Source organism: Vanacampus margaritifer, chromosome 11, assembly GCF_051991255.1.
Source record: "Vanacampus margaritifer isolate UIUO_Vmar chromosome 11, RoL_Vmar_1.0, whole genome shotgun sequence".
NCBI classification, from domain to species: Eukaryota; Metazoa; Chordata; class Actinopteri; order Syngnathiformes; family Syngnathidae; genus Vanacampus; species Vanacampus margaritifer.
Window position 1 is genome coordinate 13,562,165 of NC_135442.1, and position 26,464 is coordinate 13,588,628.

General features: G+C 39.5%; 2 protein-coding genes across 5 annotated transcripts; one reads left to right on the forward strand and one right to left on the reverse strand.

The window, feature by feature from the left end:
• Positions 1 to 1,966: 1,966 nt before the first annotated feature.
• On the forward strand, positions 1,967 to 8,154 carry gabpa (GA binding protein transcription factor subunit alpha). Of its 3 annotated transcripts, none has more exons than XM_077580870.1 (10): positions 1,967 to 2,126; positions 4,178 to 4,276; positions 4,362 to 4,509; positions 4,627 to 4,711; positions 4,792 to 5,016; positions 5,101 to 5,295; positions 5,667 to 5,723; positions 5,809 to 5,931; positions 6,552 to 6,744; positions 6,949 to 8,154. In XM_077580870.1, exons 2-10 carry the CDS (start codon positions 4,200 to 4,202, stop codon positions 7,166 to 7,168), a joined length of 1,323 nt encoding a protein of 440 aa, XP_077436996.1. In that variant the 5' UTR covers positions 1,967 to 2,126; positions 4,178 to 4,199; the 3' UTR covers positions 7,169 to 8,154. The 3 variants fall into 3 exon arrangements, with proteins under 3 accessions (XP_077436996.1, XP_077436997.1, XP_077436998.1); XM_077580871.1 differs by having other exon boundaries at positions 4,365 to 4,509; XM_077580872.1 differs by lacking the exon at positions 1,967 to 2,126 and having other exon boundaries at positions 2,501 to 4,276; positions 4,365 to 4,509.
• Positions 8,155 to 8,429: 275 nt separating this feature from the next.
• appb (amyloid beta (A4) precursor protein b) lies at positions 8,430 to 25,321 on the reverse strand. Of its 2 annotated transcripts, XM_077580868.1 has the most exons (18): positions 25,073 to 25,321; positions 21,923 to 22,090; positions 21,711 to 21,840; positions 21,514 to 21,626; positions 21,212 to 21,393; positions 20,411 to 20,643; positions 20,137 to 20,304; positions 17,576 to 17,709; positions 17,419 to 17,493; positions 14,298 to 14,456; positions 14,088 to 14,216; positions 13,678 to 13,777; positions 12,396 to 12,463; positions 12,159 to 12,297; positions 11,994 to 12,047; positions 11,026 to 11,117; positions 10,762 to 10,908; positions 8,430 to 10,037 (listed from the first exon to the last, which is right to left on the reverse strand). In XM_077580868.1, exons 1-18 carry the CDS (start codon positions 25,130 to 25,132, stop codon positions 9,936 to 9,938), a joined length of 2,253 nt encoding a protein of 750 aa, XP_077436994.1. In that variant the 5' UTR covers positions 25,133 to 25,321; the 3' UTR covers positions 8,430 to 9,935. The 2 variants fall into 2 exon arrangements, with proteins under 2 accessions (XP_077436994.1, XP_077436995.1); XM_077580869.1 differs by lacking the exon at positions 20,137 to 20,304 and having other exon boundaries at positions 25,073 to 25,320.
• Between the last annotated feature and the right edge of the window lie 1,143 nt (positions 25,322 to 26,464).

Genomic DNA, 26,464 nt, shown 5'->3' on the forward strand with positions numbered 1-26,464 from the left:
CTTATCGTAACTATTCAGCGCTATGCACTTCAGTCTAGTATTGCTTTCAAAATAAGAGTTTTTGTATCTTTCAAGGGAAGTCAACCCAAAACGTTCTTTAATATGTTGTATGTGCCCCACTAGTCTAAAAACGGCATTCTTATTAATATTGCGTTTGTGAAATATGAGTTAAGCAGCAAAATCCACCCGTTTTTATCCATCTCAGGGAACCGACATTTTGCCACCTGCTACCAGCCACTAAAAATGACATCACTGTTGCTTAGTGTTCAGGTAATGACCAATCACGACTCACCTGTTTAATGAATGGGGTTGACTAATCCTTTCAGTGACTATGCTCCCCGTTCTGTATTGTTTCATGTGGGCCTGACTTAAAACTATTTTTTTATTGTTATATATATAAAAAATATATAAGTTTGCCATCGTTTAGGTCCATCAGTAAATCTATTCAGAAAAAAGTTTATAAAAATGCTAAACTCAAATTTGTAGGCTGTGTCCTTCGAAAGGCAGGCCCACTGCGGCTGGATCATTCAAAAAGGCACCTCTTCATTTAACCACTGTGGACCGGATAAACTGCGACAATTCTGGATAGGGCCGACAGAGAGGACCAATGTAGGCAACCAAAGCGCGCTCCCAAGCAGCCTTCACTCAGGGCCCGCCTACAAAGGCCAGATTTGAATGCCAGATTCGAAGGCTACGTGAATTCAAACACCGCTTTGTGGTCAAGGTACACTGCAAGTAATGTGGCCTTTAAATTCAGCCTTTGGCGAACACAGCCTACAAATTTGGACCCAGCTTACGTGTGTTCTGTAAGCGTCCACTTACACACACACCAATGTACATCTTACAGAAATACAGAATAGCGGCCAATTTAGTTTACAGTAAAAATTGGCGTTAACTCACAAATACACGATACAAACAATTAGTATGTGGAGTGTGCAAGGATATATCTACCATTTAATAGTTATGAGTTATATTTTCCTAGTTTCTCTGAATAGCAATTTAACTGCATTGTAGAATTTGACAGACGCACAAGAGAGAGCAGAGAAATACGTTTATTCAATTGATACACATTTACACTTGAGAAGCTCAAAAGAGAAAAGGTGTGAAGTTTGCATGCTCTCCCACTTGTGTAACATGCATGTTAAAGACACTCAATTTTACACTGATGTGAACTTGAGTGTGAATGGTTGTTACCTAAGCCTTGTGATTGACTGGTGACCAGTCCAGGGTACACCACCCAGTTCACCCATGACCCTGATGTCGACCAGCGCAATAGAAAATGTATGGTACCTAAATTGCACTTTGTACAATCATACCTTTGCATATCTACTATTTGGTATATATTTTTTACACCAAGTACTACATTAAAATGGATCAATCAAAATTCCGTGTTACACACAGTGGTGTAATATACATTCTTATGGATACGTACAGAACTTGTGAAACACTGACAATGCTGAACAGGGACACTCTCAGGGAATCTTACTGCTCTTTTGTGCTATCCTGAAATACCTGCCCTTAGAATTTGAATACCATTAAAATTAAAATATATATAATGTGTTTTGCCTGCCCTGATCACTTGTTTTCTTTCAAGAGTGGTACACGTTACAAATTCAGACAGGTAACTGTATTATATGAATTGGGAAACTCAAATGGGATGCAAGTGTATATGAAAAAGGGTTGGAGATGCTATTTTGTTATTGTTACACATGCACATTTTTTAACAGTCATCTTTACTTGACCATTTATAGGTCCTATGGGAGGGTAAACTTGTTGCATAATGTGTGTGAGCAGCAGTTTTAAACTTCCCCAAACATTATGACGAAGAATTACAATATATTAATTTACCACCATAAAACATGAGCTTTTGACATGATACGACGTGCCTCAAAACCTAGATAACATTTTGGGCAACCAACTTGAAAAATGTGCGTCTGTTTTCCCCACAAGTTTGGAGTAACTTCAGTCATGCCAGTTAGTCCCCGCCCTCCTCGCTCTTGTGTGTGTAGTGTTGTTGTAGTAGTAGTTAACCAAAAAAGTTCGCCTCGGCCGAGAGAATAGTCAAGTCTACCACCTCGAATCGATCACATTTCGTCATTTTAATCCCAAGGCTCCACGTCTAAGAGGTATGATTAATTCTGAAAACACTAGAGTTGCTCCTAAACAAAGTGTACTAAAGTATATTTTGCTAGCTCGGCGTCTTCCCGCTATTTTGTCGCTAGCTTAGCGAGCTAGCGGTCGTTAGCCTAGCGTGGAGGCCGCCTGCCTTACTGTTCCGAAAGGGAAAGTCCCATTATGTATAACGAATGTCAAACAAGCCGTGGTAGCAGCTTGGATGTATACAAGATGGTAAAATGCTCAACGACTTTTCCAGACGGAAGTTAGCCGTATCGCTAGTGGTGTTAGCCAAGCCAGCATGCTCCAAACAGTGCGTAATACACGTCCACAAACGATAAAGGGCGTCGTTCGACCCCCCCCCTCGACGCCTTCTATCCGCCGCTAGCGTTGAACGGAGCATAACATAAAATATTCTATCTAGATTTTAATTATCTCCGTGTACTTAAGTGATGTCGCTGTAAAACGCGTGTGCTGCCCAGACGGCTGCTCTCGGAAGTCTATCAACGCCGTAAACCCTTTGCCAGGATTTCCGGCTCCTTTCCATTTGCCCTATGCTGTTTTGTTTCCGTTTATTCTATTTCCGTTTCTCAAACTTTTCCCCATTCATAGTCCAAGTGCTACTTAATGCTTATATTTTTGATAAGTACAAAGTCCCGCGTGCGTTTAGGGAAATCGACAATTCTTGCGCTTACGGTGGACCCGCGGTTGTGTAACGAGGGCTGCCTCGCCCCACGCCAAGTCCGACGCCGCCGCTTTGGAAATGTGTTGCTAACTTTTGTTCACTTTCGGTGTCACCAACTAACTCACTCGGCCTGACGTTTAGTTCGTAGCTTATTCATCTTCACCCTCGCAACTTGTACGTGTACATTTTGAGAGGCGCATCTTATGTGCGATGGCCTAGCGTTTGGCCTTAAGACGACAAAGCCTCGCCCTCGAGTATGCTAACGTTAGCCGTTAGCAGTTGACGGTCCCAGGCGGCACAGTACTGGGGCATACTGGAGGCTGACTGAGCCAACTCCCACAATGCATACTTTTTCAACCATTTGTAACCTTCCCACCATACCATGACTACATAAACCACTTGCACCTACTTTTAAAAACACATTATGAATAGTACTTCCTGATTCATAACCGTCATAAAACACATTAAATCTTATGATCAAAGAGGATGTCAGCGGTGTTGTTTTTTTTAAATTAACCCTTTTTTATGCTGTCTTGGTTTTTATATCTGTAAATTCCTCCAATGCTGAAACAGCCATACCTCAAAGTCATTAAAAAAAATGGTATTGATGATTTCAGTTTAAGGCCACAATAATAAAGATAAAGTAATTTCATGGCTGTGATCAACAAGATTTCTAAAACATGTCTGGGATAGCGACTTAAATGTTGCCACAGATTTGTTAACGGAACAAACATATTGACAGACTGAGCAGATGTTGGTAGCGCACTTTACCGTACACTTCTTGCGAAACGGCAAGAATTGCACACTTTACATGTGTTGGCCCTCAAAGTCTGCTGAGCCTGATACACATACATAAATCATCCTAAATACTAATTAAACTATCTGCACTCTTGTGTTTCTACATTTCTAATAACTGTAACGACATGCAATTGTTTTGACACTTTCACAATATCTTGCATACCTCAGAAAATAACACCATCAATTGTGAGAATGCAAGATGGCTGCCACATTCTGGCACTTCAGTTCACAGATACTTCTGGTATATTGCAACAACATAATGTATCATTGGTAAAAGACTGAGTGACATAGAAGGACCATTTGTAAAATAATTTAAAAATGAACTCTTGTGACAATAGTGAGATGCATTTGAGTTAATTTTCATGGAAAAGGAGAAAAATCCTATATGTCTCAAACACATTTGCTTGTTCCTTTCACACAGCTCAAAATAACATATAAAAGAAAGACACCAAAAAATAAAGGATTTAAATGAGCTGTGGGTGAAATCTAAAGCAGCAACCCACGCTGATATCAAGTACAAATGTCAATGCAAAACCATGTTTTTTGAAATAAATCCCTTTAACATCCCCTTTGCCGCAGCTTGCCACTCTTTTACGAGACAATGTCCAAGGGTGGAGCAGACGAGATGATAGAGATCGAAATTGATGAACGGGAAAAACAAGCATGCTTGGAGGAGGGGTGAGGCTTCTTGAATTTATTTTCCATCATGTCTAGCCCTCGTAGTCACTTCACTTCGGGAGAATAACCTGTCTCGTCTTGCCAGTAGCATGGAGGAACAGACCATCATGGCGGCAGATCTGATCCAGCAAGACATCGACATCAACGAGCCGGTCGGCAATTTGAAGAAGCTGTTGGAGCCTCGTCTCCAAATCTCACTGGATTCATATGAAATATGCTTGCAGGACATTCAGGTAACGTCACATTCATTTCAGATTGGTTTATTTGAAAGCCATATCTCGCCTGGGACGAGGTTCTGCTGTACGTACGGTGACGCCAGTTGGCATCTCTTCTTCTGCTCTTCTACGCAGTTGCACCCAGATCACAGCCTGTTTGATCAGGGCGTCAAAACTGACGGCACGGTGCAGCTCAGCCTGCAGGTCCTTACCAAACCAGGTAAGGATTGGGCCGCAGCCCTCAAAGTCTCGCAGTACCAAAAGCCAAACTCGGCGTTGTACTTTTGCGCCGAAATCCAGGCGAAGAGAAGCTGAACATCTTGGAGATCGTGAAGCCCGTCGAAACGGTGGAGGTGGTGATCGACCCGGACGCGGCTGGGGAGGAGGGTTCAATTGTGGAGGAGGGGCATCTCATCGCCGTGGACCGAACCGGCCTGTCCGACGAGACCTCGGAGCAGGTGACGCGTTGGGCCGCCGCGCTGGAGGGTTACCGCAAGGAGCAAGTCCGACTCGGCATACCGTACGGTGAGGAATGAGAGCACACTGGAGAAGGCACATTTTTGGTGTTGTGACAAGCCTACTATGATTTTCACCTTCTTCTTTTTTTAGACCCCATTCTGTGGACGGCCGACCAATCGATCCACTGGGCTGTGTGGGTGATGAAAGAATTCAATATTGACGAAATGGAAATAGGGAGCATTCACATCCCCGGTCGAAACCTCTGCGCGTTCAGCCAAGAAGAGTTCCTCCAGAAAGTGCCCAACGGCGAGATCCTCTGGAGCCACCTCGAACTCCTCCGCAAATGTATGTCATTTTCAATTATTTTGTTCATTTTGTTGCAAACAAAGACATTAAAAGTTGCAATATGGAACGTTTTTCCCCCAAAAAAACTTTACAATAAGCTTTTTATTTGACCATTAATGAGTGAAATGCCTTCTAACTAGTAGATTAACACCTTAGCTGTTCACAATGGGTACTCCTGCAAGCCTCTGGCCAATAGTTTTCAGACTGGATTCGGGTTAGAATTTCCCACGCCCTGTCTGCGGATGTGACGTAATGTGCGTGGTGTGTATGTGAAGAACGGCATGTGCAGTTCCATTTTTCGTCAACAGGTGGCAGTAGCGATTCGAAATGCAATATTCTACGTTCAGTAGCTTTAATGTTTTGAATTTCAGACGTTTTGGCGAGCCAGGACCAGTCCGGGGGGGACGCCACAGTCACAATTGATCAACGTAAGACAAGACTTTGTATAATCAGACAGCGAGAATATTCCACTCCAGCTTTGTTCTGACCAGCGTACAATGTTGTCGGTGACAGCTGTGCAGATTATCCCGGCACAAGTCAGCACGCCCACGGCCATCAAAGTGTTGAAGCAGAACCGTGGACCCCGAGCGCCCCGAATTTCGGGAGAGGAGCGCAGTTCTCCCGGCAACCGCACAGGTAGGTCATACAGAATTTAACTCAAAGTCAAGACTTGTATTTGTAAAAAATAAAAATAAAAAAAAGGGGGGGGGTATTTTATGATTATTAATTGATAAAGCATATTTAAAAATCACTCTGGGAGCTGAAATTTCACCCAGATTCTCCAAACATGTTGAAATTCAAAGTGACTCCAACCTTTTTTTTTCTATATTATTGTGCGAAAGGAGTATTTGTACAAAATTTTGACCCATTGATTCCCATTATTAATCATAATTTTTCATGTTTTTTGATCATTTCGATCATCATTTGATCATTTCCCCAAATTACCCAATTTATCCCTTCAGTGGGGACCTCAATTTAAAGACAGAAAAAAAAAGTGAGTTGAGTCTTAAAAGCCAGGATCCACCAGGTGGCGCTAGAGAGCTACTTATCATTTTTGCTAAATAATATGACTATCGCAAAAAGAGTGTCTACATTTTTGGACAAAATACCTCATTTGCGGTAAAAGCGTTTGTTTGTTTTTGCCCCAAGTAAAGAAAGTCTTACTGAATTGTCGTACAAATGTAAAATGGAGTTAGTTGCTGTAAAAAAAAAAAAAAAAGAATTTAAGTAGTACTGAGCTATTTCTCTGCTGGCAGGCAACAACGGGCAAATCCAGCTGTGGCAGTTCCTGCTGGAGCTTCTGACAGACAAAGACGCCAGGGACTGCATCTCCTGGGTGGGCGAGGAGGGCGAGTTCAAGCTCAACCAGCCCGAGCTGGTGGCGCAAAGGTGGGGCCAGCGCAAGAACAAGCCCACAATGAACTACGAGAAACTCAGCAGAGCCCTCAGGTACGCTCGGACGTCAATACTGCGTGTGTACCAAAAAGGAAGTCGCAATAGTATATGACAGGCCGGTAAAGTCATATTGAGGGTTGTAGGGTCGGAGCCTTTTTAAGTGGACAAACGTGCGATATTGTATCCTGTAAAGAATTTTGTGAAACTATCCTACAAAAAGTACCGGGCGCCATCTTTACTCAGTGCTCCTTCTCGCAGGTATTACTACGACGGCGACATGATCAGCAAGGTGCAGGGCAAGCGCTTTGTGTACAAGTTCGTGTGCGACCTGCGGACCCTGATCGGCTACAGCGCCGCCGAGCTCAACAACCTGGTGGCCGAGTGCGAGCAGAAGAAGATGTCGCGGGTGCAGGTGCACGGCATCGGGCAGCCCATCACCACAGTCACGTTGGCCACCACGCTAGACAAGGACAGCTGAAGAAGGGGAAGGGGGAGGCCTTAACTCACGAACTCTCCTCATGAAATTTGCTGACTCAGCGGCGTGGACGAACTTAATTTCAGCATTTTTTTTTTTTCAAAACCACCAGACGAGTGCGCAGAGGGTGTCAATGAGACTTGGCAACAAGAAAACACTTTGAATGTGACTGAGATGTCTTCCTTGTCTGTAGCGGACCATTGTATGCGCGTGCGTGTGTATACCGTATACACACAGACGCCGTATTTTTCGCTCTGGAGTGCAAAGTCACACTGGTCCAAAAATGCATCAAGAAGAAAACACAGAAGTCTCTCCGAGATATAAATGGCATTATTTGGGAGAAAGGCATCCATCCATTCAGTAGAGCTCAGACTGGCACCCAAAATTCCCGTTTCCTAATGTTGACAACAACGAACAAGTTCCGGTTAGATTTGAAAGTTACGCTTTTACTTGTGAGGAAATGGTTCAAGTCGAAATAGTAGTCATGGCAACAAGTATGTGAAGGATGTTGTTAGTTTGCTGTCATCTCTCATAGCAACAAACGGATGGTTTCCCCGGCTAGCTCGCTAGTTTAGCATCTATCACAAGGATTGACTAATCAAGTTTGTCCACAATATTATGTGGGAATCATTCCAGTTAAGGTCAGCCATTTTAAACTAAAAAGAAAAACATTTCCTTATTTGGCAACTCGTTCGCTAAGGTCAAAACGATAAGACGGGTGGGTGCCAGTCAGAGCTCTCATTTTAATGTCCAAGTCGCACCTGAGTATAAGGCGCAGGACCTGCTGAACTATGAAAAAAGTGACTTACAGCCTAAAAATAAGATATACACACACATGCGTGCTTAATGTCTTTGATAGCCGTGTATTTTCATATTTTTCCTTTTATAGAAGACCCTTTTTGTATTTTTATTTTAGTGTATGTTCCCTGCAATTTTGGGCCCCATCTTTTGTCCATAAGGGGAAATAAAATGGCAAACAATTTTTCTCAGAGGTTTTTATTCATTCATTTGCTTCTACTGTACCATTTTGCGAACAGCAGATATGAAGCCCACTTATTCCGTTCATGAAAATATGATGCATCATGGGAGATGACTAACAGTTTTAGCACTTCTGCCTAACAGTTATGAGCTTCCTCCCATTCATTGACGACTGTAAATTGTTATTTGTGAATGTGATTGGTTGTGTGTTTTGGAGAGCGCTCCAATTGGCTGTCAACCAGTGCAAGGGTGGTCGCAAGAAAGCAGAGACGAGCAATGGCGTATATATATATATATATATGTACATTCAAAATTTTATTCATGGTATGGTGGCAGTAGAAACTGTTAAGCAAATGGATGGTTCATGAAACTACAAAACACGTACTTATTTTTTAACATTCACCCGAACAAGAGCTTCAATTCACATGTCCGTGTTGGGGTATGATATGTTTATGTTGGGGGGGGGGGGTTGACTTGAGGGCACAAGATGCGGATCATGTGACGACTCTAGACCTATCACGCGACGGACAAGACACACCCCGTAGCAATAAAGAAACAAATGGCAAACTGGTATGAAGAGGTGACATAAAAAAAAGGGGGGGGTGGTCTTTATATCCCAAATACTAATCTCTGACTATTAAAGCTGGCGGTGCGGTGGGGGAGCTTTTTTCCCCCAAACATCCAATTTACAATCAACAATGGAATGATTCAACAGGAATTGATTTGGATATTTACCTCCACTTTAGTGATAGCAATCATGCTGATTGACTTCCGAGCTATTCTAATTGCAAAGCCATTTTCATGTTGAAAATACTTCATGTGACAGTCATGGAGAGGGAGCGTATTGTATTTACTGATACTGAATGATTTCTTCTGCTCGTATTAAACTCAGCAGTCAGTCCTTTTCTTTTTTTTTCGCCATCACTAGTATCCTTCACACAAAAAAAGGTCAAGACAAAGCAAAACGCACGGCTCATCGTTTTCATGCCCGTTACACTTTGTTCCGCTCGGGAGGTTCCGCTGTACTTGCTGATAATCAGACATTCCCCAGAATGACAAAGACAGAGTGCATAAAACGCAAACAGTAACACAATCATCTTCCTTTCGGATACTATTACACTTCATATATTACATATAGTAAGTATTTGAGATTTTTATTTATTTATTTTTTTTAATACGTCTTCTTTTTTTTTTTTGCCCATGCAGCTAACACAACAGTGAAGCATGGAAATGAGCTTAAAAAAATGTTTAAAGCATTCTGAATATCTTTTTTTTCCTTCTTCATATCGCACGAGAAGACACCAGAAATGTACAATCCTGCTAAAATATCTAAAAATCGGACCCAGTTGGCCATGCACTACACAGACGTACGGCTAATCTCCTTCATATGTTACACACCGAAATCAAAAGATTTCTTCTTCTGATGTTTCAAACAAAACCTGAAATGTTTCGAGCTGGATGGTTTAAATAGCTGGGTAGCACAGTGCTGCGATGATAATAATAATAATATTCATATATATGTGTATATTGTATAGCTATAGTCAGTCGACAAGTTCGTTGAGTACAAACACTGCAAAGGGTGTCGTGTGATTGGCTTAAATGTGCAGGTGACACGCGGTACCCTTTGTCTCACTCCGTTAATGTTACTTTGTGCAATTGAGGGAGTTCACGAGGCTTTGTTCCACGTCTGTTTCCTTGGCCCCAAACCCCCAAAAATTATAATCTGCCTTTAAAATGAGCACAATCGGGTTTTTTCAAAGGTCAAATGGGAGCAGAGTGGAACAGCACCTTTTTAGTTGTGGATTTGCTCAAAGAACTTGTAGGTTGGATTCTCGTAGCCGTTCTGCTGCATCTTGGCCAGGTGGCGCTCTTCAGGCGTCACTGCCGCGTCCACCTAAACACCCAAACAACAAGTCTTCAAGTCCCGCTTGACAGTTTCATTTGATATATTTGGCTCTTTTTTTTTCTTCTTTTTTTTTTTAACTCATTCACTGCCATTGACAGCTATAGACTTTTATAGACTATTTCTATTAGTTTAACTTTTTTTTTTTTCCCATTTGTGTTAACAAGAGTATGAAAACCTAGAATTTTTTTTGTACATCAATCGTGAGTTAACTAGTGAAGTCATGCGATTAATTACAATTACAAATGTTAATCGCCTGATGCCCCTAATTTTTAATAATCTTTTCTTTAAAAAACAACAACACATTGTTTATTTAATTTTTGATAATCTTTTTTCTTGTTGAAAATATATATATATTTTTTAAACCCACATTTTTTTGTTAAATTTTTAATAATCATTTATTTTTTGAGAAAAGATTATTAAACATTAGGGGCGCCAGGCGATTACAATTTTTAATCTTAATCGCATAACTTCACTAGTTAACTCACGATTAATCACAAATTTTATATCTCTTCTAATACAAAAAAAAAAATCTAGGTTTTCATACTCTTGTTAACAAAAGTGGGAAAAAATATTAAACTAATAGAAATAGTTCAAATGAATTTTTGACGTCTATAGCCGTCAATGGCAGTGAATGAGTTAATTCAAACTTGGTAAGAACAGTGTCGAACGAGCCACAAAAATCCTTTGATTTTCTGCTAATACAGATGATTACCTCGATGACGCCATGATGGATGGAAGTGTATTGCTTCTTCCTCAGCATCACTAGTGTGATGACGATGACCGTCGCTATGACGACGCCTCCCACCATCAGCCCGATGATGGCGCCTTTGTTGGAGCCCACGTCCTCGGCAAAAAAGACCTGTCATTGAAAAAAAAACGTCAAGTAGAGTCAGCCCCGGGATGCAAAAATAAAACATTTCGGAACCCGAAGCGCCGAACAATCCAGAACAACTCTAATCGAGGTGGTGTTTATTACCAGTTTTTGATGATGGACTTCATAACCAGCACTTTGCCGCTCCTCGGTCTCCATACGCACTTGGGGCATTTCTTCTGGCTTCAGGGCAGACACTTCAAAAGAAAAAAAAAAAGATTTTAAAAATGACAAATAAGTCAGCCTTTACAAAAGATGATAATCATGCTGACAGGTGTTCCTAATATTTTGTCCTCATGTAACTGAACAAAACAAACATAATTGATTTTAGCGACATTCACATAACTTTCAGTACATTAGAATATTGCAGAAAAGTTCACTTATTTCAGTAGCTCAATTCAAAAAGTGAAACTCATACAGATAAAATTTTGTTTAACACATTTTAAAGGCCAATTCCTACCTTTTTTTTTGTGGTAAATTAAAATAATCATTTTGTAATTAACTCATTCACTGCCATTGACGGCTATAGAATTCAACAGATATAAAATGTGTGATTAATCGAGAGTTAACTAGTGAAATCATGCAATTAATTACGATTACATTTTTTTAATTGCGGTTTAGAAAAAAAGAAAAGATTATTAAAAATTCAGGCAATTACATTTTTTAATCCTAATTCATCGCATGACTTCACTAGTTAACTCACGATTAATCACAAATTTTATATCTGTTCTAAATGTACAATAAAAAAATTCTAGGTTTTTATACTCTTGTTAACAAATGTGGGAAAAAAATGTTAAACTAATAGAAATAGTTCAAATGAATTTTTAAGTCTATAGCTGTCAACGGCAGTGAATGAGTAAAAAAAAAAAAACATGATTAAAAATTAGGGGCGTCAGGCGATTACATTTTTTAACCGTAATTAATGTCAAATTCTACTTTATTGACATGCAACTATGGCATGAAATCAAAAACATGCAAGTCAACCAATTAATTGCCTGTCAATCAATCAAAAGTGAGCATTATTATCTTTCTAAAGGATGTAATGTCTGCAGCCTGTCACTATACGCACATACCAGGCCGTGTGGGTAGTCCTCGATCTGGAAGTGGGCGGGCATCAACAGGCTCAACTGTGAAGAAATGCAAAAAATATTTCTCAAATCTTGGTTGCTTTTGTGTACATTTGTCATTGGATGGCACCTAAAGTTGTCGAATGTATGTACGTTGAGCATGCGGGTTACCGTGGTTCTCGGTGTTGGGTTGGTTGAAGCTCTCGGGGTGGATGAAGCCCAGCCCGTCGAGGCCGGGGTCCATCGGAGCCGAGCTGTACGCCTGGTCGGGCATGAGGGCGTCGTTGCCGTAGCTCACCCGGCCGTCCACCTGTTAACAGACACGGGCAAAGTGCTGAGTCAGATCACGGCGAGATCCCGGATTTATTCAGCATGTTTTGGTGAGTGCAGGGGTACGACCCGACTGACCCTGTTGTCGTTCTGCAGGGACGACAATTGCTGAGAAAGCTCGGACTGAACTCGCTGAACGATGACGGCTAGCGGAACAAAAAACACAAACAAATGGCTTGATATTAATCAGAATGACGTGTCTAACATATTATTGTAAATAATTTTTGGGAGGGTTTGACTTCCGCTTTCAAAAGATGCACAAAATACACACAAAAAAACATGACATTACTGTATAGACCAGTTTTTTTAAATATATTTCTTTCTTTCTTTTTATGGGGAAAAAAAATATCTTTTTTTCTGAATATGTTTTTCCCTGTTTTTTTCCTTCTGGTTTTGGGATTTCATAAAAAACTGTATATTCTAAAAAATTGAAAAAAAAATATTGGGAAATACAGAGGGAGAAAATATCAGAAAAACTGGGAAAGAAATATCAAAAAAACAGGAAAAAATATTTTCCAAAAATTGAGAAAAAAAACAAACAGAAAAAAACTACTAAAAAACATTCAGGAATATTGCACACAAAAAGAAAAATCATTTGAAAAACTTTATTTGAAAAAATGTGCCAAAAAAATTTCTAATCAAAAAACTGACTTTTTTCCCCCCACATGAATGCAGTACACTTATTTGTGATCATTTGGAAATGCAACCATTTGAAGAATTTTATATTATATTGCCATTTATTTATAATTGTGTAAAATCATTACCATAATCAGTGTCTTCATATAATAAATGTCATTCATTATTAATAATAACTAGGCCAGTCACTAATGAGTCTTTGAGAATGGATTATCCTATTGATTAGTCGGGTAATTGCCCCGCTCCCGTTTTCGAGGCAGGAATTTTTGTGCCAACCAATTTTTGTGGTCAACTTAGCCAATTTTTCCCCCCAGCCATAATAATAATATTATCAAACTGGCAGCCATTCAAACTGATCAGCAACCAAGTAGTAGCTTTTGGTGACCCCGAGTGATTAAATACATTTTGCCCTGATATTGAATAATGCAAAATCAATTTTCATCCAATTACTTGATTAATTGATGAACATTTAAAGTATCCTAAACAATGCAGAAATGCCATCTTGTACAACAAATACACATGTGGACAAAATTGTTGCTACCCGTCTGTTCATAAATAAAAAACGAAATCTCTTGAAACTTACAAAAGTAACAATAGATTAAAATTAATTAAAAACAAAAAAATCAAAATTAGCAGTTAACTGTCATTCGACAGAATTATTAAAACAATAATAATAATAATAGTATTAATAATAATGAAAGTGTATTTAAGGCAGGCGACTTACAGACTTGGCTGTGGATGTCGTTGGCCACGTTGGGCACCATGTAGAGCAAACCCAGCGACTGGTTCATCCTTTCGTCGATCACACGCAGGTGGGTCAAAACCTGCGCGAAGGAGACAGGAAGCGCTTACGATTCATAACATTGACATTTCATATTTCATATTTTTTGTCTCGTCTGATGTTCATACTCCGTTTAAAAAAACAAAAAAAAGTTATTCAAAGTCACTCAGTAGTTCCTTTACTGAGTACTTAAGTCATTATTTGGAGGACTAATGTCTACTTTCATTAATTTCAGCCATTTTGTTTAAAGTAACAGTATTCTCATTTGAGTCCAATTTTTGTCCAAACTACTCTACTCACCTCTGAATGTTTTTAGACGCTCTTTGGTAATTGACATTTATCAGGTGGCGTACCTGAGGCCGAATCTGCGCCGCCTTCTTCGGGTCGACGGATCGGACGTGCTCGAAATGTTTGACCGTGTGCTGGAGGTCCTTCTGCTCGGCCCGCAAGTATTTCTTCAGCAGAGTCAGCACCTGGCGAGACTAGGAAAAGCAAATTGTGGGTTTTTGAAATTACTTAGTAACTTCATTAGCCGTATTTGTGCATGTGTTCATATTGTGTACCCGCGGAGGGTTGGCCTGCGTTGCGATCAGGTAGTTTTCCAGGGCCATGCGTCGGCGGCTGTTGAGCAGAGCCTCGACCCGGGCCATGTGGGTTTCCACCAGCTGCTGTCGCTCTCCGGCCGCCTCCTGCTCCAGGGCCTCCACTTTCTCCTGGAAGTGCTGCGAGTACACACACGTGAGGTAACATCATTCTCAGAATTTCGCAAAGAGAGCGGCACGGAAAAAAAAAAAAAGATTTCACTTCCTTTAGGTAATTGCTAAATGTCCCAACATAGCCATACGCTATATTCACAGGAAGTCAACCATTTTGAATTTATTAAAATGTTGCGCCTTTTATAGAGGTCACATTTTAACAAACCACTCACAAACTCATTCTCAGAATTTTGCAAGCAGCACAGAAAAAAATAATCTATTTCACTTCCTTTAGGTAATTGCTAAGTGTCCCAACATAGCCATACGCTATATTCACAGGAAGTCAACCATTTTGGATTTATTTAAAATGTTGCGCCTTTTATAGAGGTCACATTTTAACAAACCACTCACAAACTCATTCTCAGAATTTTGCAAGTAGCACAGAAAAAAATAATCTATTTCACTTCCTTTAGGTAATTGCTAAGTGTCTCAACATAGCCATACGCTATATTCACAGGAAGTCAACCATTTTGAATTTATTTGAAATTTTGCGCCTTTTATAGAGGTCACATTTTAGCAAAATTCCTCACACTCATTCTCAGAATTTTGCAAAGAGAGCGGCACAGAAAAAAAAAATCAATTTGACTTCCTTTAGGTAATCACTAAGTGTCCCAACATAGCCATATACTATATTCTCAGGAAGTCAACCATTTTGAATTTATTTAAAATGTTGCGCCTTTTATAGAGGTCACATTTTAACAAACTCCGCACAAACTCATTCTCAGAATTTTGCAAGCGGCACAGGAAAAAAAAAATCGATTTCACTTCCTTTAGGTAATTGCTAAGTGTCTCAACATAGCCATACGCTATATTCACAGGAAGTCAACCATTTTGAATTTATTTGAAATTTTGCGCCTTTTATAGAGGTCACATTTTAACAAACTCCGCACAAACTCATTCTCAGAATTTTGCAAGGGAGCGGCACAGAAAAAAAAAATCTATTTCACTTCCTTTAGGTAATCGCTAAGTGTCCCAACATAGCCATACGCTATATTCACAGGAAGTCAACAATTTTTAATTTATTTTAAATTTTGCGCCTTTTATAGAGGTCACATTTTAGCAAAATTCCTCACACTCATTCTCAGAATTTCGCAAAGAGAACGGCACAGAAAAAAAAAATCTATTTCACTTCCTTTTAAGTAATCGCTAAGTGTCCCAACATAGCCATATACTATATTTATAGGAAGTCAACTATTTTGAATTTATTTAAAATTTTGCGCCTTTTATAGAGGTCACATTTTAACAAACTCCGCACAAACTCATTCTCAGAATTTTGCAAGCGGCACAGGAAAAAAAAATCAATTTCACTTTCTTTAGGTAATTGCTAAGTGTTCCAACATAGCCATACGCTATATTCACAGGAAGTCAACCATTTTGAATTTATTTGAAATTTTGCGCCTTTTATAGAGGTCACATTTTAACAAACTCCGCACAAACTCATTCTCAGAATTTTGCAAGGGAGCGGCACAGAAAAAAAAAATCTATTTCACTTCCTTTAGGTAATCGCTAAGTGTCCCAACATAGCCATACGCTATATTCACAGGAAGTCAACAATTTTTAATTTATTTTAAATTTTGCGCCTTTTATAGAGGTCACATTTTAGCAAAATTCCTCACACTCATTCTCAGAATTTCGCAAAGAGAACGGCACAGAAAAAAAAAATCTATTTCACTTCCTTTTAAGTAATCGCTAAGTGTCCCAACATAGCCATATACTATATTTATAGGAAGTCAACTATTTTGAATTTATTTAAAATTTTGCGCCTTTTATAGAGGTCACATTTTAACAAACTCCGCACAAACTCATTCTCAGAATTTTGCAAGCGGCACAGGAAAAAAAAATCAATTTCACTTTCTTTAGGTAATTGCTAAGTGTTCCAACATAGCCATACGCTATATTCACAGGAAGTCAACCATTTTGAATTTATTTGAAATTTTGCGCCTTTTATAGAGGTCACATTTTAACAAACTCCGCACAAACTCATTCTCAGAATTTTGCAAGGGAGCGGCACAGAAAAAAAAAAAATCTATTTCACTTCCTTTAGGTAATCGCTAAGTGTCCCAACATAGCCATACGCTATATTCACAGGAAGTCAACAATTTTTAATTTATTTTAAATTTTGCGCCTTTTATAGAGGTCACATTTTAACAAACTCATTCTCAGAATTTTGCAAGAGAGCGGCACAGAAAAAAAAATCTATCTATCTGATCCTCTTCAAAAAAAATATCTTCATCTAATCATGTTCCAGATGAAAAGCTATTGAAAGCTTTTTTATTTCGTCACACGCTGTTGCCGTGGCGACGAACTGTTTGCAAAAAAAATATGCTGTTTTTTAGTGTCTAAACCTAAATGTAAACTCATGAAACTTTGTACACACATCCAGCCTGGCAAAAACATTTTTTATTTTAGATGTTTATTGTGCAGTTTCTTAAAAATTGCTCACTAGTGCCCCCTCTGTAAATTTTTAACAAAGAACCCCTGGTAGAAAGTTTAACTGATTATACTATAAACACAGAATTGTCCAACATAAAACATCTCAAATAAAGCAATGTTGCTCCAACATATATCTATAAAAAATTGGAAGGCATATGTAACAGTCCAAAAACTACAAAAAAGACTTTTGTAGCCATAAGCTAACCCTAGCAGGTTGTCCGCCATTTTGATTTTATTTTGGAATTTGGCGCCATATTGTTTTTATAGAGGTCATATTTTAACAAACTCTTCCCACAGAATTCATCCAATTGCCTTCAAACTTTGGGTGTTCCATCTAAAGACGTTTAAGATGAAAAGTTATTGAAAGTTTTATCTTTTGTCACATGATGTCACATTTGTATTTTAGAGGGACAGCCTCAATTTGAGTCGGGAAAATCCCTGCTAACGTTATCAAAATGTCTCTCACGTCCCTCCCTGCACTGTGTTGCACGTTTACCTGAATGACAGCTTTCTTGTCAGGACGCGGGAGGTTCTTGGCCTTCCTCTCTGCCTCCTCCCATTCCTTCATCACCTGAGGATCAATATCCATCTATCATTCCGTGTACACACATTGCGCGACAGGCCGCAGTCGAAGCATCGTGCACGTCGCACACCTGGGACAGTTTTTCCCTGTGACTGGCCTCCAGGCTTTCCTTCGCCCTCTGGAAGTCGCCGTGCTCATTGTCGTCGCCGGGGGACTCCAGGTATTGATCCACGGCGTCTGGGGGGCTGGGTGCCGTGGTGGGCACTAGGAGGACGAGGAAGGACAATGAAAGCAAAGATTAAATATAGAACGACATGCAAGCTGTGAGGAAAAAAAAAAAAAGAGTAGGACTGATCCGCATGCCTCTAGAACACTTACAGTACATTCAAAACAAGCACTGTTAAAACAAAAACAAACACCATATTTCCTTAGTGGCTGGAGTTTTTTTACTTAAATATATTTATTTCAAATTAAGCATTCTTTTTACAAAGTGGATATTTTGCCGTGAATCGCATGAAAACTACAAGTACAAATTCCACGCCATATAATGTGTACTTTCTTGTGGTATACTGGTTAAGGAGATGGTCCCTATCCCCGCAACACTGTTGTCTGTTGATTGGTTGACTGAAAATGGTCACTTCTGTATTTCTTTCTTGTTAATTTTCTACTCTGTTACATATGATAGACATTAACATACTTGAACAGCCTCAATGGAACATACTTTAACCACACTTAAACTTATTCAAACACATTTTTTGCTCGCATGTTCTCCAAATGAGAAACAAAGCATGCTTACTTCAAGCTGTTTGTCACTCCCAACCGAGGTTTACTGTAAAACTGACACTTGAAATAAAAGATCATTTAACATAGCATAATTAAACACAAAAACATTCAACAGAGCTACCTAATTTCATCTAACAAAAGTCTGATAGCGTAATAACGTTTTTCTGATAGCTTATTGCTATCTTTATTTATTTATTTTACATATTTCATTGAAAACTTTAGGCGATGTTTTAAAGTCTGGTAGTTAAATGTTGACGTTTTTCTGATAGCTTATTGCATTTTTTGCTTTTTTTTTTTTTTTACATATTTCATTATAAAACTTAATGTTCTGTTTTAAAGTCTATTAGCTTAATGCTACGTTTACAGCTTCTTTTTTTTGATAACATGATGCTAACTTTTTTTTAAATTACATATTTCATTGTAAAATATCAGGTGCTGTCGGTCTGATATGACAGCTTAATGCTAACGTTTTTCCTGATAGCTTAATGATAACTTAAAAAAAAAAACATATTTCATTGTAAAATTTCAGGTGCTGTTTTAAAGTCTGATAGCTTAATGCTAAAGTTTTCGGGTTTTTTTTTTAAATAACATAATGCAAACTTTTTTTTTTAACATATTTTATTGTAAAACTTCACGTGCTGTCTGTCTGATATGATAGCTTAATGCTAACGTTTTTCCTGATAGCTTAATGCTAATGTTTTTTTTTGTTTTTTTACATATTTCATTATAAAACTTAATGTGCTGTTTTAAAGTCTGTTAGCTTAATGCTACTTTTCCGGGGTTTTTTGTGATAACATAATGCTAACTTTATTTTATTTTTTTACACATATTTCATTGCAAGACTTATTATGCGGTCTGTCTGATAGCTTAATGCTAACCATTTTTTGTAAAACTTCAGGCGCTGTGTTAAAGTCTAATGGTGTAATGCTAACATTGTTTTTACATATTTCATTGGTTTTTAACAGCTTACCAGTGGCACAACATTCCTTTTTTTTTTTCAAAAAAGAAAAAGCGATACATCTATTCAAGATGAGGCGTTAATTTTTTTTCCCTAAATGAGTCACGGTGTCTATTAGAAAAGGCCACTATTCAAGGAAATACTGTAGCAAGTTAGACACAAAGTTGTACACACAGCGGCATATAAGAAAACACGTTATCGTGGAATGAAGGGACATGAGTGTCCCCAGTGCAAAATGTGTTTATGTTGGATGTGGGAGCTTGGAGATAAGACGAGAAGTGCCGAATCATGATAAAGACAGAGGCTGCTTCACTAACATCCCACTAAAACTATCCCCACCCCCCACTCTAACCCACACCCACAAACAAACAGGTGCACAGTCAGCGGTTCAGACATGACATGAAATGAGTCAATGCACTGCTGCAGCAAGACATGCAAACACGTGCAGCAGTATGTTCCAGCCTTTAAGCGCCTGCTGGTTCCCATGCTGGGGTTAAGTATCAGTTAGTGTGACTGAGCGCTTACAAGACAATACGACAAATGAGATGAGCACCCGCGTGATCTGCAGGTGATTATCAGATTAGCGCCACTGTTGTACAAAAAGGGAGCTACGCTGGTCACAGGTGGCGTTTTTTAGTCTGATTCTTCGATTAATCAACAACAACAAAATAGACAGATGAATCGATTACTGAAATAATTGTTAGTAGCAGCCCAAAAATCGATCTATTATCGGTCGTCAGATTCTTAAAAAAAAGGCCCAATATGCTGAATATCGGTTCTGATAATCGGCCTATCCCTAAAAAGTCAGTCTTCTACTGTATAATATTGTTAAAAATGGTCAAGACTGAAAGGAAAATGTGAGTACTAAAAAGCGAGAGAATCAGAGCAGTCAGGCTTCGGAGAGTTGACGACAGCCCCGCTTTCGGCGTCTTTTCCGCCCTGCGACTTACACGAGCTGCTGCAGACAGCGAGGCAGTATTCCTCGGAATCAAAGTTATTCCTGTTGCCCCCGCAGCCCCCAAACAGGAAGGGGGCGCAGCGGGCCTTTTCAGGCATGAAGTACCAGCGCTCCAACATGTCGTGGCACGAGCCTGAATCGGCGCGTGCCCAACAAGCAGCTGAGGCGCGTATGTGACACAGAAACAAAAAGTAAATAAAACAATGGAGAAAATAAGAACCATAAATGAACAAATATTTGAATAAAAACAAAAATAACGTTGTTACCTCGGACAACCTCCTCAATGGATTCAGTGGTGGTGGTGGTTGTCATGGCAACGTTGGCGTTACGCTCATCGCTATCCCGCTCATTGGTCATGTCGTCGTCGTCGTCGTCTTCCTCCTCCTCCTCCTCGGCAATTTCTTCGTCATCATTCTGGTCAAAAGTGTCAGGCTCTTCATCATCCTCCTCCTCCTCCTCCTCAGCGGCGGCCGGCTCCGTGTCCGTCTGCTGCGCCATGCTGGGGAGGACCATTGCAAAGATATTTTGGCCATTGCACAGATGCACGTTGATGTTTACAAAGTCTCTTTACAATTTAACCCCTTCAGGCCCATAGATGGCCCCAGTGGACATGACATATTTGCGTGTCTAAACCAATGAAACGCATTCATTTGGATAATGTCAACACTTCATGATTGGATCTTTACTAACCAATCACAATTGCAAGGTTATTTGCATGATGTTCACAAACTTAAAAATGTTGCATATACGTTTGATAAGTTTACAACATGTTACAGCCATATTATCCTGGCGTCCACAATAACAACTATAAACATGAGATAACCCCCCTCAAAAAATGTCCATGTTATTCTTATGTGGGAAAATCAGCACCAAAAAAAAAAGAAATTTTGCCCAGCAGAAAAAATGCGTGTCTGAAGGGGCTACGAACTGATAACAATTCAACCATTTCGATTCCATTATCAATACTCCTTATTGATCTGATTTCTTATCGATTCTCATTCCAAGAATAAATAATTTGTCAAACTGCAAAGCGACTTTCTGGACACACTAAGAAGAAAGATGGATACCTGTTATCGTTGTTCTCAGGCTCAGCTCCGCCCCACCAGACGTCCGACTCTTCGCCATCCAGCGCCGACTCCTGCTCGGCTTCGATTGGGCAGCACACAAACTCCACCCCTCGGTAAAGGTCAATGCCGCACGGCATCAGCAGCCCGTAGTCATGGAGATTGGTGGCGCGGTCTCCGCAAGACTGGAACGAAACAGAACGACTGTCGGTATTGGATATGTTTACGTTTTCGGATCCTGTGATTGGATATATATATTTTTTTTAATCTGAATCAAAAGAAATCGAGCTCAAAGAGTGACTCACCTCTTTGGCCACAGAATGCCAGTGCAGATGACTCTCGCACTCGTCCATATACTCCTTGTGCAAGAACTTACACTTGTCAGGAACCAGCAAGGCATCGCTCACAAACTCCCCAACTGAAAACAATTTTTTAATTTTTTTATTTAGTGGTAGGCTAATCACACTCATTTGCATACACCTGCAGCTTTCAGGGGGCGTACCCAAGCAGCGATAGGGCACCACGATGTGATTGTGACTGCGGCACTGCTTGCGGCCTTTTTTGCACCAATTTTGGATGCTAACGGGCTGGTTGGCCTCCACCACGTTTGTGATCTGAAGTTCGGGATACACCTGGAAAAAAAAACATCCCATTTTTACAACATTTCCTGCCTTCGTATGTGCCTAGCGACTTTCCGCCGCGCGCTTCTTCTACCTCTTGGCAGTAATTCAGGATGCCCTCCTTGGTGCCGATGCATGTCTTGGAGCCGGAAGGGTCCGGCTCCCAGCTGCCACTCTGCACGTTGATGTGCATGTTGAGCTTGCCGCAGAACATGGCCACTTGCGGCTCAGTCAGCAAAGCCACGGAGTCGTCAGAGGGTACCTGGGCGAACAAAGTGGAATTCAGCGTCGTATGTCATGGATTTGGCATCTGTACTACGAAAGATGCAAGGATGAAGACAAAATTGCTCCGGGAAAATGTGCATTTAAGTCAGAACTATAAGCTTCAGCTATTATCCTGTAGAGATACTCAATTTGATCCCTTTAAGCCCTCAAAGCATCAAACTAAGCATTAGTCAAAGGGCAGAATATGTCACATTTGTTGTGTTCCGATCTCCTATGTATATACGTATATTAGGGCTGTCAGCCGATTCAAACTTTTCATCGTAATGCATGATTTCAACAATTAACTTGAAATTGCACATTTTACATCTGTTCTAAATCTACAATAATCCTTTAAAAGTTTTCAATACACTTGTTAATTAACATAAAATTGGAAAAAAATATGTTAACCTAATACAAATAGGGTTCTATCATTTAGTTCAGTGATGCTCTACTAATTTTACAGTAATTCATAAAGTTAGTTAACAGTTACAATCATAAGAAGTGTGAAACATTGAATCATAGATTTGTGTTGAGGTAATTTTCTGACACTAGGTGGCATTAGTGTTTCATGTTGGACGTTGGTGACAAGAAGATTGTTTTGTTCAAATTCAGAGCGATTGCTATTTGGAACATAAAGCAACTCATGGACCCCAGGCCATTTAGGTCATTACAACTAGTCACCAGTCCCTTCAAATACATTTTTTAAACACATTTATTTTTGATAAATTGTGATATACTGACTCCTTGGCACAATGTTTTATAAACAACAATTGTATTTACATTTTTAAGTTTCTGAATTTGAAGCTCCCTTTCCTGTTTTAGGTCAGAAGGGACCAGCAGTTTCCTTTTTGATGAGGGGACACAATAGCAGGAAACTTCTGGATGTGAAAGAGAAAAAAAATAGGAAGCTACACAATCTATTATTACTGTATATACCTGTGAAACAAAACTGGCATCTGTGCTCAGCAAGTAAAAAAGAAATTTTAATTTGGGTGTTTGTTTGAAGAAGCAAATGGAGCATCCAGACAGGCAATAGTTTTCCTATGACGTCATGTGCATACATGTTAGGGGGGATGCAACAGTCTGAATATTGTACCCCACACGTTAGCAACCACTAACATGGCGGACAAATACTGATAAAAACTATGCATAGTTCTTTTTTGAGAACATGCACAGTTGAATGAACTGTCTGGAAGAAGCAAAAGACTGGAAGATGTGATAAAAGCCAAAAGATATCACTGAAAAGTATATTTTTCCTCATTACATCACAAAAGGCCATGCAAAATAAATCGACCTTTGGCTATATGAAGACAATTTAAAAAATTTGTATCATAATTCTGTCTGGGGGGGCATCAGTCAAAATCAAAGCGGAGACACGCGAAATTATAAAAATTTGAGCCCAAATATATTTATGTCATCACGAACGTCACTTGTCACACACGTTCTCAAACATGGCTGTGCTTTGTTTCGCGTATACTCGCTGCTAATATAACTTGGATTTTGCTTGAATCTAAGCATAAAGTCTGATAACTGTGAAATTCTCATCTCACATCACTTCAAAGAGCATTTGTGCTCCTCTTTCTCATCAACGAAAGCCCGGACCTCCTTTAAGCCAAATGCCAATAAGAGGCAATGTATTTTTTTTATTAGTATTTGTTTTACACATAATTTGATAAGAAATCATTTTGAGGGGCCACTTTGGAGCCAAAAGTGACTATTTTAATAGGGAGCTGGGCTGAAAGAAGTGGCTCTTGAAAAATAGTTTTAATTCTCATTACTAGTTCAGTAATATTGCTGTTGTGATCAGGTCTACACTCCACAGATTCAATGACTTTGTCCTTTGACCTTCACTGATTAGAGGTATAACAATTAATTGAGTACATCAACAACTAATTGAGTATCAATAGGGGTGTTCTGCAATATGGCCTTTTAATGGCATATACGTATAGGTCTAAAATGGTTTTAAAAGGTCAACAATCGATTATATTGATACTAGTTAATAATGCATTGTATTTAAGCACATCACACTTTATAATTGAGAGTGTGTTAATAGCACTTTTAATGATAAGGGATTAAACATGTCACATTATAATATAACATTTTATTAACATATGGAAAAATAAAAATTAAAAAAGTGTCTCAAATTTGTGTATTTGGCAGTGTAGTTCGTGTTTTCAAGAAGACCGCGGTGGTAGTGTTTGATTCCCTGAGTCGAAGTCAAGCAGCCGCAAACTGAAGGCGCCATCTTGCTTGTGTCATAACTGCATGCACAGCGTTCGAGTTGGCTTGCCGCTTAATGGCTTCCGACAGGGAATTGAAATTGTGCCAATAAATACGTGGTATTACCAGACTTAGTCATTAACACAAATAAAGACTTTCTTGTGTTTTTTCAGGTGTCACTTGTGGCCTTTGCCTGGCGCAACAATTAGCCACAAATGCTAAAAAGCGTTAGCTTCATAAACGTAATTTTCTACGCAAAAATAGCTGGCCATTTAAAACCAAGAACACACTGGAGAGTAAACATGCACCCGAAATGAGACTTTATTCCACGTGATGTTCCATTATAATAAAGAAATGTGCGTTTTCAATAAACAATTTCAACGGAGTTGGGCTTTGGGCCTTGTTAGCAGTGCAATTTTAGCGGATGCTAATCTATGCGGTAAATCAGTGTGCTCAACAACAGTGCAGATTGCGCATCTTTCTCCACACGCTACGTTAACAGTCATGGGAGAAACGCGTTACTGGGTTAAATGTTTCAAGAGTCTCGTTAAAAATACATACAGAAGTAATGATGATGTGGTCAATGTATAATATAGGACCGTGATTTCGATCACGTCTTATTTATTTCGACATGCGAATGGTACCGCGACCTGCGGACGTGCGGGACAGAAAAAGATCCATGACACTCGGCCACAGGCTGGTGGGGATGATGACTGTGGTGGTGGTGTGGTAGTGGGCTTCCTCCGTTTCTGCTACTCACCTCGGATGAGAGCGTCAAGGTCGCGGCAAGTAAGAGCACAAACGCCGTATGTCCCCCCATACCGTCTTCCCTGTATCCAGTAAAAGCAAAACGTCCTCTTGGCGATGTGGCCGATTGTTGGTGGCTTTTTATTAGAATAAATCGCGCGTTTGGCTTGACACGGACGTGGCGGATAAAGCGATCACTGATCCCGGTGATCCCTCCTCCCTGTTTTCCTTTCTCTGTGGTGACGGATGGAGGCTGGATGTGTTTGGATGGGGGCGGGAGAGCCAGGAGGATGGAGTCTGCGGCTTAAGTTAGAGCTACAGTAGAATATTTAACCAGTGGTTGGAAGTAAACTATAAATACCTTTTTAGTGTATGAAAATAGATGTTTAGGTATCTGTACTATCTTAGTATTTGTTTGTCTGACTACTTTGTATTTTTCTTCACTACATTCCACAACGGTGTCAGTATTCTACTTTTTCAAGTAAAAAAAAAAGAGATAATAAACCCTGTAAAGTAAAAACATTACATATACATGTGATCAAAATTGTTGGTAGTTGGTATCCCTTGTCAATTAAAGAAAACAACTAAGTAGAGCAGGGCCTCTATGTTTCACAGTAGAAACTGTAGTTTATTTTTCTTGGTATTTTGCATCTGTGAACATAGAGTTAATATACTTTGCCCAAAACGTCCCCAGTTTTTTCTCGTCTGTCCATCAGACATTCTCTCAGATTAAGTTTTATGTCATAATTGTATGTCATCGTGTAGTTTGGCAAATTCCAGTCTTGCTTTTTCTTTCTTTTCTTTTCTTTTTTTCTTGTTTTAAATTGTTGCTCATTTCAACAGCGGTATTCTCCTTGTTCCTCTCCCATAAAGTCAATTTTAGGTCAAACAATGACAGATGATGCAAACTGACACTGATATATCTTCTTGACCTTGAAATTCACCTTTATTTTCTTTGAAGTTTTTTCTGGGCTATTTTATTCCCATTTGTATTATTCAATATCATCAACTATTATCTTGTGGCCTTGTCCAGGGAGATTGGTAACAGAGCCATGAAACTTACATTTCTGAATAATTTGTGAAACTCTCAGGAACATCAAGCTGCTTGGAGATGGCCTTTTAGCCTTTCCCTTTAAAGTGCTTTGGTGCTTGTCTATCATTTTTCTTCCAATCTCCTGAGACAACTCTCTCCTTCACTTCCTCTGGTCCATGTGTATTGTGGTTCACACCGTGTCACCAAGCAGCACAAGTGACTACTTGTCACCCTTTAAGAGAACACACCTTAACATGGCCCCATGGTTAAATGATGTTCAATCTTTTCTAGGGGTGCCATTATTTCTTTCCAGGCCTCTTTTGTGAATTTGTTTTTAAAAACAATTCTGTTGAAACAAAATTCAAAAGCAAT